General features: G+C 57.3%; 1 protein-coding gene across 1 annotated transcript; it reads left to right on the top strand.

Annotated features, from left to right (window-relative positions):
* The first annotated feature begins 2,389 nt into the window (after positions 1-2,389).
* On the top strand, positions 2,390-16,638 carry PLAA (phospholipase A2 activating protein). The gene is made up of 13 exons (XM_032956145.2): positions 2,390-3,185; positions 6,610-6,961; positions 7,944-8,064; positions 8,987-9,157; positions 9,471-9,606; positions 10,870-11,039; positions 11,835-12,004; positions 12,427-12,649; positions 13,395-13,487; positions 14,077-14,187; positions 14,547-14,714; positions 15,323-15,600; positions 16,178-16,638. Exons 1-13 carry the CDS (start codon positions 3,037-3,039, stop codon positions 16,514-16,516), a joined length of 2,481 nt encoding a protein of 826 aa, XP_032812036.2. The 5' UTR covers positions 2,390-3,036; the 3' UTR covers positions 16,517-16,638.
* The last annotated feature ends 218 nt before the right edge of the window (positions 16,639-16,856 follow it).

The raw sequence follows: 16,856 nt of genomic DNA, 5'->3' as shown, positions 1-16,856 counted from the left end.
CTTCTTTTACACTGTACATAGCCAAACCGTGCTACTCGGAGGTGCAGGGGAAGAACAACAAACTATGGGTCTCTGTGTGAGTCTGTGGGTCTCTGTGTGAGTCTATGGGTCTCTGTGTGAGTCTGGGTCTCTGTGTGAGTCTGTGGGTCTCTGTGTGAGTCTATGGGTCTCTTTGTGAGTCTATGGTTCTCTGTGAGTCTGTGGGTCTCTGTGTGAGTCTATGGATCTCTCAGTCTATGGGTCTCTGTCTGAGTCTATGGTTTTCTGTGAGTGTGGGTCTCTGTGTGAGTCTATGGTTCTCTGTGTGAGTCTATGGTTCTCTGTGTGAGTCAGTGGGTCTCTGTGTGAGTCTATGGTTCTCTGTGAGTCTGTGGGTCTCTGTGTGAATCTGTGGGTCTCTGTGTGAGTCTATGGGTCTCTGTCTGAGTCTGGTTCTCTGTGAGTCTGTGGGTCTCTGTGTGAGTCTATGGGTCTCTGAGTCTATGGGTCTCTGTCTGAGTCTATGGGTCTCTATGTGAGTCTGTGGGTCTCTCTGTAAGTCTATGGGTCTCTCTGTAAGTCTATGGGTCTCTGTGTGAGTCTGTGGGTCTCTGTGTGAGTCTGTGGGTCTCTGTGTGAGTTTATGGGTCTCTGTGTGAGTCTATGCGTCTCTGTATGAGTCTGTGGGTCTCTGTGTGAGTCTGTGGGTCTCTGTGTGAGTCTACGGGTCTCTGTGTGAGTCTATGGGTCTCTGTGTGTGTCTGTGGATCTGTGCGAGTCTGTGGGTCTCTGTGTGTGTCTGTGGATCTATGCGAGTCTGTGGGTCTGTGCGAGTCTGTGGGTCTCTGTGTGAGTCTATGGGTCTCTGTGTGTGTCTGTGGATCTGCGTGTGAGTCTGTGTATGTTGAACTTTCACACCGTAGGTCGCCAAACCGTGCTAATCGGAGGTGCGGAGGGGAAGGACAACAAACTAAACACAACACAGCAAGCCGCGGTTTAAAACAAAACGAAAAGCGAGTTGATTAATCCAGACAATGATTTAAAAGTGGCACAGCTCCCAGTGGCTTCCTAATTTCGGAAGGGAGGAACGTTCCAGACGGCCGCAGACTCAGCAGCATCTGAAAGCGCCGCACAATGGCGATGACGACGACGACGACGACGACGACGACGATGACGACGATGACGACGATGACGACGATGACGACGATGACGACGACGACGCGGTGACCACCGTTCTTTGTTTGACGGCTCAGCCAGAAGCCGCGTGCTTCCGCCGCTGCGAGGACAAGGAGGAGCGGAGTTCGCGTGGTGGTGATGGTGGTTGATAGTCCTTGAGATCAGCAGCGAGGTATTGTCGTGGTTCTCATTTGTATCGCCGTCGACCCATAGGGTTTGTCATCCACGTATATCGGTGCCCTACCTTATTACAGGCCAACTCAGACGGTATTGGTCAACCCGTGCCCCCTTATAAATATCAACGCTCATCCTACAGTCCCATCACGAGGGAGAAACACAAACTAATAGACAAAGAAACCCCATGTGTTTTCTGCTCGTATTGAAACGACTGTAAGGCTCTATGGATCTGAACACTCAATTTCCCTGTACAAGAATCCGGGGTAAACCGTACGGGTTGACATGGTATGATACTATACACTATACACTACGCTATACACTACACTTTACACTACGCTATACACCACACTATATACCACGCTATACACTACACTATACACTACGCTATACACTATGCTGTACACCACACTATATACTACGCTGTACACTACACTATGCACTACACTATACACTACGCTATACACTACGCTATACACCACGCTATACACCACGCTATACACTACACTATACACTACACTATACACTACGCTATACACCACACTACCACGCTGTACACTACACTATGCACTACACTATACACTACGCTATACACCACACTATATACCACGCTATACACCACGCTATACATACACTATACACTACACTATATACCACGCTATACACCACGCTATACACTACACTATGCACTACACACCTGTCCAACCCCTTATCATTGCCCTACCTTAGAACGGACCAACTCAAAGACCGCATTAGTCACCCCGTGCCCCCTTATACATCTCAACGTTCACCCTACAAAGTCCCATCACAAGGAGAGAAACACAAACAAACAAACAGACACAAAACATTTGTGTTGTTCCGTACTGTAACGCCGCCGTACGGGCCTGCGAGACTCAAATTTCCCTGCGCGAAAATCCGGGGTTAGCCGCACGACGCTGCGTCCCTCCCATCGATTACCGCGGCACACGAGCAACCCCACTCGAAGTTGCGTGCTCAGCGTCGTGACGTCATAATGAAAGCTGACGTCACAATAAAAGCCAACGTCATTTCCGTGACGTCGCCACGCCACCGAACGGGCGAGATCGGCGGCGGCGGTCCGGATTTGCGTCCGCGACGTCATCGCGCCCGCCTCGGCGAAGCATCCGTGACGTCATCGCGCCACCCAAAGCGTCCGTGACGTTTACGCGCCCACCTCGCATTAGCGTTCGTTACGTAATCGCGCCCAACCTCAGCGAAGCCTCCGTGGGCGTCATCACGCCAACTCAAGCGTTCGTGACATCTCGGCCACCTCTGCGTCCGTGACGTCATTGCGTCACCTCAACCGTCCGTGACATCGCGGGCCGCCTCAGGAAATGTCCGTGACGTCATCGCAGCGAACCTCAACCGGCCCCGTGACATCGCGGGCCGCCTCGGCGAAGCCTCCGTGACGTCACTGCGCGGGCCAACCCTGACATCCGCGTGTCGCATCGGCGAAGTGTCTGTGACGTCATCGCAGTCCCTTTCAACCGTCCGTGACATCATCGCGTCCGCCTCTCCGCGAAGCCCTCCCGTGACGCTAAATGCAGCCAACACTCGGCGTCCGTGACGTCATCGCGCGGCCACCCACGACGTCATCGCCCAGACGAACCGCCCCTCGCCACCTCCAGAGTCACCGTCACTACTCCCGCTGAGGGAGAAGATCTCGAGCGAGAGAGAGAGAGGAAGAGAATGGCCTCGTACCGGCTGCGCTGTTCGATCCCGGCACACGACATGGACGTGCGCGGCGTGGCGCCGCTGCCGAACTCGGCGAGCGGCGGCTTCGCCTCGGTGTCGCGCGACCGCACCGCCTGCCTCTGGGTCCCCGCCGCGGGCCCCGGGTGAGTGTGCCGCGGCGGCGCGGCTCAGGCGAGGCGCTAGGGCCCGCGGGGATAACGCACCTTAGGCCTCGTCGTCGTCGTTGCTTGCGTGATTTATCCACTGCTCGATGGATACGGAAGGCAACTCACGCTCCCCCTCGCCTTCCCCCCTTAATTATCCTTAACGAAGCTTCACCGGCGTCCCCTTGTGTAACTTTCAATGCGGGCTTCAGTGCCGGTGAAGTTTGTAACGCAACCGCCATTTACTTTTTGAGGGTCTTCTCCGCTGCTGGATGAAGGGCCAGTGAGGTACACAGTCGTCGTCAACAACATCACCACTTTAACACGTAGCCCTCGTAGTAGTAGACTTTCGCGCTCAAATATTAACCATTGTTGAGGGTGAGGAGGTTAGATGGCGTGCGTATAAAAATGTGTGTGTCGTTAAACCGGTCACCACACGACACGGTCAGTGAAGTAATGTGGGGAGGGTGGTTGGCTGGGTTTGTGTCGCGTTAACAGAACCGTGGGTGCCAATTCGTTACGAGCACAGCACCAGCACCACCACCAGTACCACGCCGGGTTTTGTTGCGTGTTGGAGGGTTAAAGCCGCCGCCGCAGCAGCATTGACGATTCGAGTACTTTGTCCGTCGATTTAAGACCAGGATGATGATGAGGATGATGATGATGATGATGATTAGGAGGATTTCTCCACACGCTGCTGCTGATGGTTGTAACGATCCTCCTCATTCCGAGCTGAACGCTTACCAACACCAACCCCACCTAGCCCGACCCACCGGCGTGGCACGGCAGGCAGAAAACCCCTACCGACCTCGCCACCTGATGATAAATAACGCTGTGTACGTTAACGTGAACTTGCCAGCGAAACGTCGTCGTACAACTCAAATGTTGTGGATTTACTCTCCAACACACCCGTGGGCGTAAGTGGTAACTCTTTGGCGTTGTGTTTAGGGACCGTCCATAAATGACGTCACGCGATTTTTGACCCCCCCCCATCTCTCGTCACACGGCGTCACGAAAAGTCAGACCCCCCCCCCTCAAATATGACGTCACAAAGCTCTGCCCCCCCCCTAAAACCATATTTCCATTTTGAAAATAAAACATGCTTCAAATCGCTTTAAACGATTGTCATTGCAGTGCGTATTTAATGTGGCGCCGCACTCTGCTGTTGTTGTAGGAGTGTTGTTATAACAATTAGTGTTGTTACAACAATTCTGTATCTATTTCAAGTTGCGAATTTTGATGTGACGTCACATTTCTCACCCCCCTCCCCCTCGTCACAAATGTCTGCCCCCCCCCCGCCCCTAGGGGGGGGGTCTGACTTTTTGTGACGCCGTGTGGGGGGTCAAAAATCGTCCAAAATCGCGTGACGTCATTTACGGACGGCTCCTAAGCCAGACTCGCCGATACGGAATATTAACAACTTGGGACCTATCTGATCGTTGATCTCGACGGGGAGGGGGCGGATAGAGAGAGCACGAGGTGCTCTCTCTCTTCCTCGGGACTTTCCGAACAGCGACCAGACGTGTGTGTGTGAGAGCTTTCATTGGCAACTGCTAACCAAATCGAAAGTATGCAACGCAGAAGTTTAAAAGTGTGTTGGATTTCTTTTTAAGTGTTGGCTTTTTGTGTTCTGTACGTAACCAGTAATGTTCGGTAAAGCTTTAACAACTTTTTAAAATTTTACTAGGCATGGCCCACAGAGCTATTTATCCCTGTTTTTGAGAAGCGACCTGGCTATTAAACACGATATCTGAACGAAGTGGGCTTCTTATCATCATCGTCGTCGTCGTCGTCATCATCCTGTGGTAGGTTATGGCAGCAGCCAAGTACGCCTAAACGCGTGACGTTCATTCTAAATGTGGAGGGGAAAAAAACAAGAGGGCCCGGTAGAAAAATCCACGCGACCACCACGGGGTGAGAGAGAGAGAGACACACACAAACCCCAAACATACAGCAGCACAAGGCGTCGTCAGGGTCGGGATTGAACCCACAACCTCCTGTACACCAGGCGAGCGAGTTAACATCTCCTAGCCACCGTGATGATGATGAGAGAGAGAGAGACACACAAACCCCAAACATACAGCAGCAGCAAGGCGTCGTCAGGGTCGGGATTGAACCCACAACCTCCTGTACACCAGGCGAGTGAGTTAACATCTCCTAGCCACCGTGATGATGATGAGAGAGAAAGAGACACACAAACCCCAAACATACAGCAGGCGTCGTCAGGGTCGGGATTGAACCCACAACCTCCTGTATACCAGGCGAGCGAGTTTACATCTCCTAGCCACCGTGATGATGATGAGACAGAGAGAGACACGCAAACTCCAAACATACAGCAGCAGGCTTCATCAGGGTCGGGATCGAACCCATGACCTGTATACCAGGCGAGGGAGTTAACATCGCCTAGCCACCATGATGAGAGAGAGACACTGCAAACCCCAAATATACAGCAGCAGGCGTCGTCAGGGTCGGGACCGAACCAGCGACCTCCTGTACACCGGGCGAGGGAGTTAACATCGCCTAGCCACCATGGCGCCCGGCTAGGTTCCCGGAGCCACGTTGTAGAGCAGCAGAGGGCAGTGCGACAACATTCATTGCTGTTTCGTAATTCTGTGCTCCCAAAGGTAGGCGCCTCCCCGGCTTTGATCCCCAGTTTGGCCAAACAACCGCTGTAGGCCATCGTCCGGCAGCGGATTAAGAGAAAGGGGGACCCCGCTCTGTGCGTGCGCGGATAACGTGAGGGAGGCTGACCGCCCTGATTTGGCGGCGCAATTCGTTGGGACGAATCCCGCCGTGATCCTTTGGCGCGTTCGTCAAGCGTCAAAGAAGAGACGGAATAAACCGAGGGGGGGCGAATTTGACGGCCTCAAAGGTTTTTGCACCCTTAGCCTGGCGCAAACGCTGTAGGGTGACATCCACCGCCACTTAAGGATCATGATCGGAATCTGTATTATTTACACCAGAGGAATCCGATGAGCTGTAAAGCTCTTTATTTTCACAGATGTCCAGGAGGGGCGAGGGGTAAGAACGTCACGACGACAAACAGTACGAACACACGATAGGAGTGCAGAGTACAAGAAAGGTGAACAAATCACTCAAAACACGTCCGAATACAACGATAAACCATCCCCGTCCTACCAGGCAAAGCCCACTGAGGTGCTAATTGATATTTCAAAAGCGACCCTGCCCACAAGTGATGGCTCAAAACAAAGTGGCCCATCATTGGGACATTTCTAGTGGCAGCCAAAATAATTTAAATAATCTTGGTGGCTGACGGCAGCTACTGATGCCATTGTGTGTGTGTGCGTGTTACCCCGCGTCTTTGCCTCGTCAATTATTCCGCCCGTCACGTGCGTGTGTCCCCGCGTGTCCCCGCGTGTCCCCGCGTGTGTCCCCGCGTGTCCCCGCGTGTCCGCGTGCGCAGGTCCGAGTTCCGCGAGGCGGCCCGCTGGAAGGCGCACGACGCCTTCGTGTCGTGCGTGTGCGCGCTGCCGCCCTCCGCCGCCTTCCCCGCGGGACTCGTGGCGACGGGAGGCCACGACGGGCACGTCTGCGTCTTCGCGGCCGACGCCGTCGGGCCCGCGGCGGTTCCGCTCTACCGGCTCGAGGGCCACGGCTCCACCGTGTGCTGCCTGGCGGTGGCCGGCGACGGCGGCGACGGCGGCGACGGCGGCGGCGGCGGCGCCGCGCCGGCCGTGGCGGGCGCGCTCGTGAGCGGGTCGTGGGACGCGACGGCGCGGGTGTGGCTCCGGGACAAGTGCGTGACCACGCTGCAGGTCCGTCTGAGCATGGCGCCTTGGTGCGCGGCCTCGCGGTGCGCGCGTAGCCTGGCACAGGTGCCGTGGTTGACGTCAAAGCCGCTTGGTGGCGAACGGCGGCTGTTGTTTGTTGCCGCTGTGCGCGTGCTGCCGTGTGCTTGTGTGTCTTTGTGTGCAGTGGCATGTTTTCGCGTGTCTGTGTCATGGCATGTTTGTGTGTGTAGTGGTGTGTGTGTGTAGTGGCATGTTTGTGTGTGTAGTTGCGTCTTTGCGCGTGTAGTGGCATGTTTGTGTGTGTGTAGTGGCATGTTTGTGCGTGTGTGTGTGTAGTGGCATGTTTGTGTGTGTGTTTGGGTTGTGGGGAGGGGTAGTGTTGCGCTACGAACCTGGCGACCCAGGGTCGATTCCCGCTCGCAGCCAACACCAGTGAATATTATCTGAACCGGTCTTGGGCCTCCCCTCGGTAGACACAGCCTGAATTGAGTGGCTGGTGCAATGTGTAAACATCACCACTAGGGAGCCAACGGCGGCCGGGCGTGGTGCTGGCCACTCACCCCCTTGAGTGCCACAGTGCCGGCCTTCATAGGTGCTCGCTAACAGCGATAGCTCCTACAGTCTGGTAAGGCGATACGGGAGATCTTGTTTGGGTCTTTGTGTGTGTCTCTGTGCTTCGTGCTGTGTCTTAGCATCGGTGTGCTTTGTGTGCATGTTTAAATGATGCCGTGCCTTGTGGAGTGGTTAGCGCGCTGCGCTACGAACCCGGAAAGCCGGGTTCAATTCCCGCTAAATGGTCACCAACCAGTGACGATTATCTGAACCGGTCCTGGTGTGGGTGTGTTAACACCGCTACTAGGGTGGCCAGCATGGCACTGGGCACCCACCCACCCACCCCCCTCGTGTGCCGCGTAGCTCCGCTAATAGCACTCGCCCCAACAGTCTGTTAACGCTATACGCGGGGCGTGGTCTTTGCACACCTACACGTGCGCGCGTGCGCGTGCAGGGGCACGGCGCGTCGGTCTGGGCGGTGAGCGTACTGCACAAGCAGGGCGCCATTCTCACCGGCTCGGCCGACAAATCCATCAAGATGTGGAAGGCGGGGCGCTGTGAGGTCACCTACACGGGTAAGGCCAGAGGCTCGCGGCCGTCGATCCGTGACGCATCCATCCACTACAATCCATCTGTCGCAGTCCATCCATTGCAATCCATCAGTTACAATCCATCAGTGACAGTCCATATATTACAATCCATACGTTACAATCCAACCATTATAATCTATCTTTTACAATACATTTATTGCAATCCAACCATTATTATCCATACATCGCAAGCCAAACATCAAACTTGAAGCTATTCATCCATTACAAACCACCGATTACAATCCATCTACCCAACAACCAGGATAACAACAAAAACCCGGCCACGTGAGTTCAATACCTGGCCGCGGATAACACCATTCACGCGGGTAATGTCCGAACCGGTCCTGGGCCTCCCCTAGGTCGACTCGGCCGCGAATGAGTACCTGGTGCGGTGTGTAGTAAAACATCACCACCGGGGAGACAAAGGCGGCTCGGGGGCGTGGTGGTATTGGCCACCCCCCTCGTGTGTGCCACAGTGCCGGCCTTCACAGCCGCTGCTGCTAACCGCCAAGTGCAACTTGCCCCAACGGGTCTGTTAGGGGGCGGCTACGCGGTTGGGATCTCTTGTCATCGTCGTTTCACAGTAGATATTGTTGTTGGGTTAGATCGCGTAAATACAAACGTGTCCTTAAACCCGCCACCACCACCACCACCACCACCCACCCGTAAGGGAGTTTTGCGTCGCGTAACTAAAGCTGTGGCCAAGCCGTTGCTAGTAACAGCACTCCGGTTGCGTGTTGGAGAGTCAAAGCCACCGCAACATTTACGGTTCCGAGCGCGACGTTTTCGCCGGCAATCGCAGCCGGCGCTCCGCGCGATCTCGCCCGTCGGCGGCGGAAGGCCCCCTCCCGCCCACGCGCTTAGGCTGCCCCTGTGCCGTCGTCCGCGCGTCTCGTGAAACAAAAAGGCCACGAGGACTGCGTGAGGGGCCTCGTGGTGCTGGGCGGCGGCGAGGAGTTCCTGTCGTGCGGCAACGACAGCAGCGTGCGGCGCTGGGCGCTGGCGGGGCCGTGTCTCTCGACGCTCTACGCTCACACCAACTACGTCTACTCCATCTGCCTGCTGCCCAACGCCTCCGGTGGGGGTCGCACGCGGTGGGGGGACACGGAGGTAGATACGGGGGGGGGGGGTGGGACACGGCGGGAGATATGCACGGTGGGTGAGGGGGGTACACGTGGGGAGAGATGCGCGGGGAGGGGTGGTGTGACACGCATAGGGAGAGACACGGAGGATGCACGGGGGAAACGCGGCGAACCGCGCACGGGCAGACAAAGGCCGCGCGGGGAGATACGGGGGGTCGGGGGGGTCAAATACGCGCAGGGGGAGAGGGGGGCAGACGCGGGGAGAGACGCGGGGAGAGACGGTGTGCGTGTGTGTGCGAGCGCGTGCAGGGTTCGTGACGGGAGGAGAGGACCGCACGGTTCGCGTGTGGCGCGGCGAGGAGTGCGTCCAGACGGTGCGCCTGCCAGCGCAGTCCGTGTGGAGCGTTTGCGCTCTGCCCAATGGCGACATCGTGGCCGCCACCAGGCACGTCGACGCACACCCACAGACGCACATCGGTGGAGTTGAACCGGCGGTTGCAGTGAGCTCGCAAATGCTCACTTTATTTTCGTTACTTGACCCCCTTTTTCCCGTTCCGAGACTAAAACGACACCGGGCTCACGTTTTGTTGCAATAGGAAAAAAAAAGTATTCACCAGGGCGGCCATAAGATTCTACCACGAAACTATTTTTTTTTTTTTAATTTGACCAGGTAAGGCCCCCACTGAACTACGTAGCTCTTTTTTCAGAAGCGACCTGACCATCACAAATGATAGCCCAACGAAAGTGGCTTATTGTCATCACGTTTGAAATTTAGAGCAGCCAAATAATCTAGAAACGCGTGACGTTGAATCTAAATAACGGAGGGGAAAAACCGTGAGGACCCGGAGAAAAATTCCACGTTACCACGGAGAGAGCGAGAGAGAGAGACACCGCAAACTCCAAATATACAGGAGCAGCAGCAGGCGTCGTCAGGGTCGGGATCGAACCCACCACGACCTCCTGCATACCAGGCGAGGGAGTTAACATCTCCTCGTCACCGTGATGATGATGATGATGAGAAAGAGACACCACAAACTCCAAATATACAGCAGCAGCAGGCGTCGTCAGGGTCGGGATCGAACCCACGACGACCTCCTGCGTACCAGGCGAGAGGGAGTTAACATCTCCTAGTCACCGTGACGATGATGAGAACGAGACACCACAAACTCGTCAGGGTCGGGATCGAGCCCACGACGACCTCCTGCGTACCAGGCGAGAGGGAGTTAACATCTCCTCGTCACCGTGACGATGATGAGAACGAGACACCAGAAACTCGTTAGGGTCGGGATCGAGCCCACGACGCCCTCCTGCGTACCATGCGAGAGGGAGTTAACATCTCCTCGTCACCGTGACGATGATGAGAACGAGACACCACAAACTCGTGAGGGTCGGGATCGAGCCCACGACGACCTCCTGCGTACCAGGCGAGAGGGAGTTAACATCTCCTAGTCACCGTGACGATGATGAGAACGAGACACCACAAACTCGTCAGGGTCGGGATCGAGCCCACGACGACCTCCTGCGTACCAGGCGCGAGGGAGTTAACAATCCTGAGCCACCGAGGCGCCCGATACGAAACGGCGGACGCTTGTGCGACGAGCCGTGAGCCGCGTCAGCCCCGTGCTGGGCCGCGTCACCGCCCAGGCCGATGCGGGCGGCGTTCCCATCAACATTTTACCTTTGCCCGTCTGTTCGCCGGTGCCAACAGCGACGGGCGCGTGCACGTGTTCACGGAGAGCGAGGACCGGGCGGCGCCGGCCAGCGAGCAGCGCGCCCTCGAGGAGGAGCTGGCGGGCAGCGCCATCGACCCCAAGACCGGCGACCTCGGCGACATCGGCAGCAGCGAGCTGCCCGGGCGCGAGCACCTCGACGAGCCCGGTAAGGAGGGTGGGGGCCCTTAGCCCCCCGTAGAACCACAACCCCCGTAGCCCCCCGGGGGCAGAGCCGGGAGGGTTTTCCCCTCCACATTTAGAATCAACGTCACGCGTCTAAGAGTATTTCACCGCTGCTGTAAATTTCCACGCGCGGTGATGATCAGCCACGACGCTGAGCTATCATTCGTGATGTCCAGGTCGCTGTTATAGATAAGTGGGCTTTACCTGTAAAATACAAAGTTTAGCTTTGTCTGTGGGTCTCGATGTATCTCTGAGGGTATCTATGGGCCTCTCTGGGTCTAAGTGGGTCTCGATGCATTTCTGTGCTTTTAGATTACTTGGCTGCTGCTATAAATTTCCACACGCGGTGATGACGATGATAAGCCGCCACTCTGTTGAGCCATCATTCGCGATGGCCAGGTCGCTTCTGAAGAAGAGTTGTATAGCTTAGTGGGCCTTACCTGGTCAAAATTAACATAGTTTAATTTAGTCTATGGGTCTGTATGTATCTCTATGGGTCTTTGCATCTCCAAGGGGTCCGCCTTTCTATGGGCCCTCTGTGTCTCTGCGGGTGTCTGTGCATCTTTATTCTGTTTGATTATTTGGCTGCTCTTAGAAATTTCCACACGATGATGACGACGACGACGATAACCCACTTCGCCGAGCGATCACTGGCGATGGCCAGGGTCCCTTCCGAAAAACAATAAAAAAAACCGCCAAACACGGCTCACTGGTACAATAAAATAGTTGAGTTTTATTTTATCTGCACCGGTGTGTGTGCGCGTGCGCTGCGATGGAGGCACGAGAGACGGGCAGACTCGCCTGATCCGCGAGGAGGGCCGGGTGGAGGCCTACCAGTGGAGCGCGGCGCTCGGCGGCGACGGCGGCCGCTGGATCAAGATCGGCGATGTTGTGGGCTCCTCGGGGGCCACGCAGCAGACCTCGGGGAGAGTCATGTACGAGGGCAAGGTGATCTCCACCCCCCCCCCCCCCCTCCGTGTGTAGCCTTTTAACGGACCGTTGGGGCAAGTGCTGTTGGCGAGTAGCAGCACCTGTGAAGGCCGGCGCTGTGGCACACGAGAGGGGTGGGTGGCCAGCAACCAGGCCCATTCGGCCACCTTTGTCTCCCCCAGTGGCGGTGTTTACACGTCGCGCCAGGTACTCATTTGAGGCTGAGTCGACCTAGGCGAGGCCCAGGACCGGTTCAGATAATCGTCACTGGTGTTGGCCGTGAGCGGGAATCGAACCCGGGTCACCATGTTGGTAGCCCAGCTACTGCACCCCGCTCACTCACTCGCACACCCAATCAGCCCATCGTATGTCTAGCCCGTGGCCACCCGCGCGCTCACCCGCACGCCCGCCCGCACGCCCGCCCTGCTGTCGAACAACAGGAGTACGACTACGTCTTCTCCGTGGACCTCAACGAGGGCGGGCGGCCGCTGAAGCTGCCGTACAACGTGAGCGAGGACCCGTGGACAGCGGCCAACGCCTTCCTGGGTCGCCACGACCTGTCGTCCCTCTTCCTCGACCAGGTCGCCAACTTCATCGTGGAGAACACGCGCGGCGCCACGCTGGGCGGCGGCGCCAGCGCCGGCCAGGCGGATCCCTTCACCGGTGGGCGCCTGCCCTGACTTTAAAACAAATCCCGGTTATTCGGTGACGCTGCCGCGCCGAGATGATTTGTATTGTTTTGGCTGCTGTGGTGAATAAGTCGCTTTTGTTGCACGATCATTTGCGGCCAGGAGGATCTCTTTACCGGCTGGTGCTTGTCCTTTTTTTTGGGGGTTCTTTTTCGCTGCCGCCGCTGCTGCTGCATGTTACTCTCACTGTCAGACTGTCTTCCTCTAAACCCAATACGCGGTGCAACTATAATTATATGGATGGGGGCCACGGTGGCTAGGAGATGTTAACTACCTCGCCTGGTATGCAGGAGGTTGTAGGTTCATTCCTGACCCGACCCTGACGCCTGCTGTATATTTGGAGTTTGCGGTGTCTCTCTCATCATCATGGTGGCTATGCGATGTTAACTACCTTGACTGGTATGCAGGAGGTTGTCGGTTCGATCCCGACCCTGACGCCTGCTGCTGCTGCTGTATATTTGGAGTTTGTGGTCGCGTGGATTTTTCTCCGGGTCCTCGGGTTTTTCCCTCCACATTTAGAATCAACATCACGCGTTTAAAAGTATTTTGGCTGCTATAAATTTGCACGTGATGATGATGATAAGCCACTTCGTTGAGCTATCATCTGTGGCCAGGTCGCCGTGCCGGCTATCATAGCCGCTACTTGCTGACAGCACTTGCTCAAGCGGGTCTGTTAGAGGCTGTCCGGGGGATCTTTGTCTTTTGTGTCGCGTGTGCAGGAGGAGGGCGGTACATTCCGGGTGTTGGCTCCGCCCCCCACGGCACCCCCGGTTCCCAAGCCACCGCACCCAACCAACGAGACCCGTTCACAGGTAACACGACACATTCACGGGCAACGCTGTACAATCGCGGGTTCCGCGACACGTTCACGGGTGACACGTAACGTTCACGGGTAACGTGTCACGTTCCCCGGTAACGGGACACGTTCACGGGCAACGTGTCACGTTCACGGGTAACGTGTCCCGTTCCCTGGTAACGGGACACGTTCCCCAGTAACGGGACACGTTCACGGGTAACGCGACACACGCGACCCGTTCACGGGTAACACGTCACGTTAACGGGTGACACGTAACGTTCACGGGTAACGTGTCACGTTCCCCGGTAACGGGACACGTTCACGGGTAACACGGTACAGTGAGCCCTCGGTTGACGTGCGTGCGGCGGTCAGCGCGCTGCGCTACGCTACAAACCCGGTCGCCCGAGTTTTCATTTCCCTGCCCACCGCCGCGGGCACCAGCGATGGCGATTATCTGAGCCGGTCCTGGGTCTGTCCCCTAGGTCGACTCGGCCCTCAAACGGGTACCTGGTGCGGGCCATCGTTGGCACCGCTGCTGCTCGCCGAACGGCACTTGCCCCGTCAAGTGTGAAGGCTACGCGGTGGGGAACCTTTGTCTTTTGCAGGAGGTGGCGCGTACTTGAGCGGTGCCAAGCCGGCCGCCGTCTCCTCCAGCGCGTTCTTCCCGCAGACCAAGGTCGTGACCTTTGACCAGGCCAACGCCTCCGCCATTGTGGGTGAGAGTTCGATTCCCAGCCGCGGTCAGCACGCGCGCGTGTGCGTGTGTGGGGAGCGGTGGTGCGGTAGCGGTTGGCGCTGCGAACCTGGTGAACCGAGTTCGATTCCCGCTCGCGGCCAACACGATTATCTGAACGGGTCCTGGGCCTCCCCTAGGTCGACTCGGCCTCAAATTAGTACGTGGTGCGGTGTGTGGTAAACATCGCCACTGGGGAGACAAAGGCGGTCGGGCGTGGTGCTGGCAGCCCCCACCCCCTTCGTGTGCCGTGCCGGCCTTCACAGGCGCTACTCGCTCGCGAGCACTTGCCCCAACGGTCCGTCAAGGCTACGCGGGGGGGATGTTTGTATTTGTCGACAGCCAAGATCAGCGACCTCAATAAGCAGGTTGCGGAGACTCTGCGCGCCTCCGATGGCGACCTGCAGGCTCTGCAGACCCTGGCGGACTGTGCCACTCGGCCGGAGACGGGGGAGACGATCACAACGTCCCAGCTCGAAGCGCTGGAGCTCGTGCTGAGCTGGCCAGATGGTACGGCCCAATGATCGTTCGTTCACTCACTCCTCGTTCGTTCACTCACTCCTCGCTCGTTCACTCACTCCTCGCTCGCTCAGTCTCTCACACACACACACAGGGCGTTGTACAGCCTAATGCTCATTCATTCACACAGGGACCGGTACAGCCCCAATGGTCATTAATCAGTTAAATCAGACAGCTTCGATTGGAACGGATGGCTACATACAGTGCGAAAGAAGTTCATCATACAGCAGAGACCCAAAGACTCACACAGCAGAGACCCATAGACTCACACAGCAGAGACCCATGGACTCACACGGCAGAGACCCATGGACTCACGCGGCAGAGACCCATAGACTCACACGACAGAGACCCATAGACTCGCACAGCAGAGGCCCATAGACTCGCACAGCAGAGACCCATAGACTCACACAGCAGAGACCCACAGACTCACACAGCAGAGACCCACAGACTCACACAGCAGAGACCCATAGTTTGTCATCCGTCCCCCCGCACCTCCGATTAGCACGGTTGGCTACATACGGTGTGAAAGAAGTTCAACCTACACATTACGTTTCCATGACCGCCTGCCACTCACCCCCCCCACCCGTGCACTCCCCCAGAGTTTCTCTTCCCCGCGCTGGACATACTTCGCCTCTGCCTGCGCCTGGACGTCCCCAACAAGCACTTCCTGGGGGCCGCCTGCGGCCCGGCGCAGCTCTCCCGCCTCCTGGCGCTGACCTCGGCGCCCAAAGCCGGCGCCGCCGCCCCGATGCTGGCGCTGCGAGCGCTCTGCAACGCCTGCAGCCGCGACCCCGGGCGGCGGCTGATGCGAGAGCGGCGCTCGCGGGTGGTGGAGGGGGCGCTGGAGCTCGTCGGCTCCGACAACCGCAACGTGCAGGTGCCAACGGCGCTGGCGCCGAGACTGTGGCAACGAGACTGTGGCTCTAGCACTGAGACTATGGCACTAGTACTGAGATTATGGCAGAGAGAATATGGAACTGAGAGACTATGGCTCTAGCACTGAGGCTATGGCTCAGATTATGGCTCTAGCAGAGACTATGACACTGAGAGTATAGCACTGAAACTAGAACACTGAGACTATGGCATTGAGACTATGGCACTGAGATTATAGCACTGAGACTATGGCATTGAGACTGGCATTGAGACTATGGCACTGAGATTATAGCACTGAGACTATGGCACTGAGATTATAGCACTGAAACTAGAACACTGAGACTATGGCATTGAGACTATGGCACTGAGATTATAGCACTGAGACTATGGCAGAGATTATAGAACTGAAACTAGAGCACTGAGACTATGGCATTGAGACTATGGCACTGAGGTTATAGCACTAGCAATGGAGGCTGTAGGCCTAACACTGAGCCTATGTGTCCTTGTCGCCCCATGCCCCCATTGACCTTCGTCCCCATGTCCCCACGCTTCCCCCCTCGTGTCTCTTCCCACGTCTCCAGGTCGCGCTGGCCACGCTGCTGCTCAACTACGCCGTCCTCCACAACGAGTCCTCCTCCTCCTCGGCGTCATCCCCAAACGCCGCCGACGGCGACGACGACGACGAGGCCACGACCCAGCTGCTGTCGGCGGCTGTGGCGCTGCTGGAGCGGCGGCCGGACGCCGAGGCGGCGTTCCGGCTGCTCGTGTGCGTCGCCACGCTGCTGCTACGCGGCGGCGACGTCGCCCGGAGGCTGAGCGACGCGCTGGGGGTGAGGGCCCACGCCGAGCGCTGCGCCGGCCTGCCGGGGGCCCCGGCCAAGCTCACCGAGTGCGCGCGCTCGCTGCTGGCCTTCCTGTGATCGGCGCGGGCCGCGTAGGATGGTGGGTGGGGCGGTCGGTCGCGTACGGTGCGAAAGAAGCTTAAACGTGTCGGACAAAATGGTTTTGCGAGTCCAGGACGTGGAGGCCACAGAGTGGGGGGGGGGGGGGGGTGGAAGAACGGCGGCGGCGTGGGGGGGGGGGGGGGACGCGCCGGTGAGGCACGTGGTGGGTGGGGTACAGTGTGACACCGCGGGAGTTTGGTGGGACATGGGGTAGTTCAGTGGGACTGGGGTGGGGGGGGGGGGAGATGCTGCTAGCGTCCTCTTGCCCTGTGTCGTCCACGATGGTCGACGCGTACGACACGCACGACGCGCACGT

The sequence above is a fragment of the Petromyzon marinus genome, chromosome 1 (genome assembly GCF_048934315.1).
Source record: "Petromyzon marinus isolate PM22_M1 ecotype Great Lakes invasive population chromosome 1, UKy_Petmar_22M1.pri1.0, whole genome shotgun sequence".
Classification (NCBI taxonomy): domain Eukaryota; kingdom Metazoa; phylum Chordata; class Hyperoartia; order Petromyzontiformes; family Petromyzontidae; genus Petromyzon; species Petromyzon marinus.
Note: the sequence above shows the minus strand (reverse complement) of the source record. Positions and strands in the feature narration are given on the sequence as shown.

Coding starts and splice junctions, on each gene's coding strand:
- PLAA (XM_032956145.2), top strand. CDS start 3,037: ATGGCCTCGTACCGGCTGCGCTGTTCGATCCCGGCACACGACATGGAC. Junction 12,005..12,426: donor GAGTCATGTACGAGGGCAAG/GTGATCTCCACC, acceptor GTCGAACAACAG/GAGTACGACTACGTCTTCTC. Junction 13,488..14,076: donor CCAACGAGACCCGTTCACAG/GTAACACGACAC, acceptor TGTCTTTTGCAG/GAGGTGGCGCGTACTTGAGC.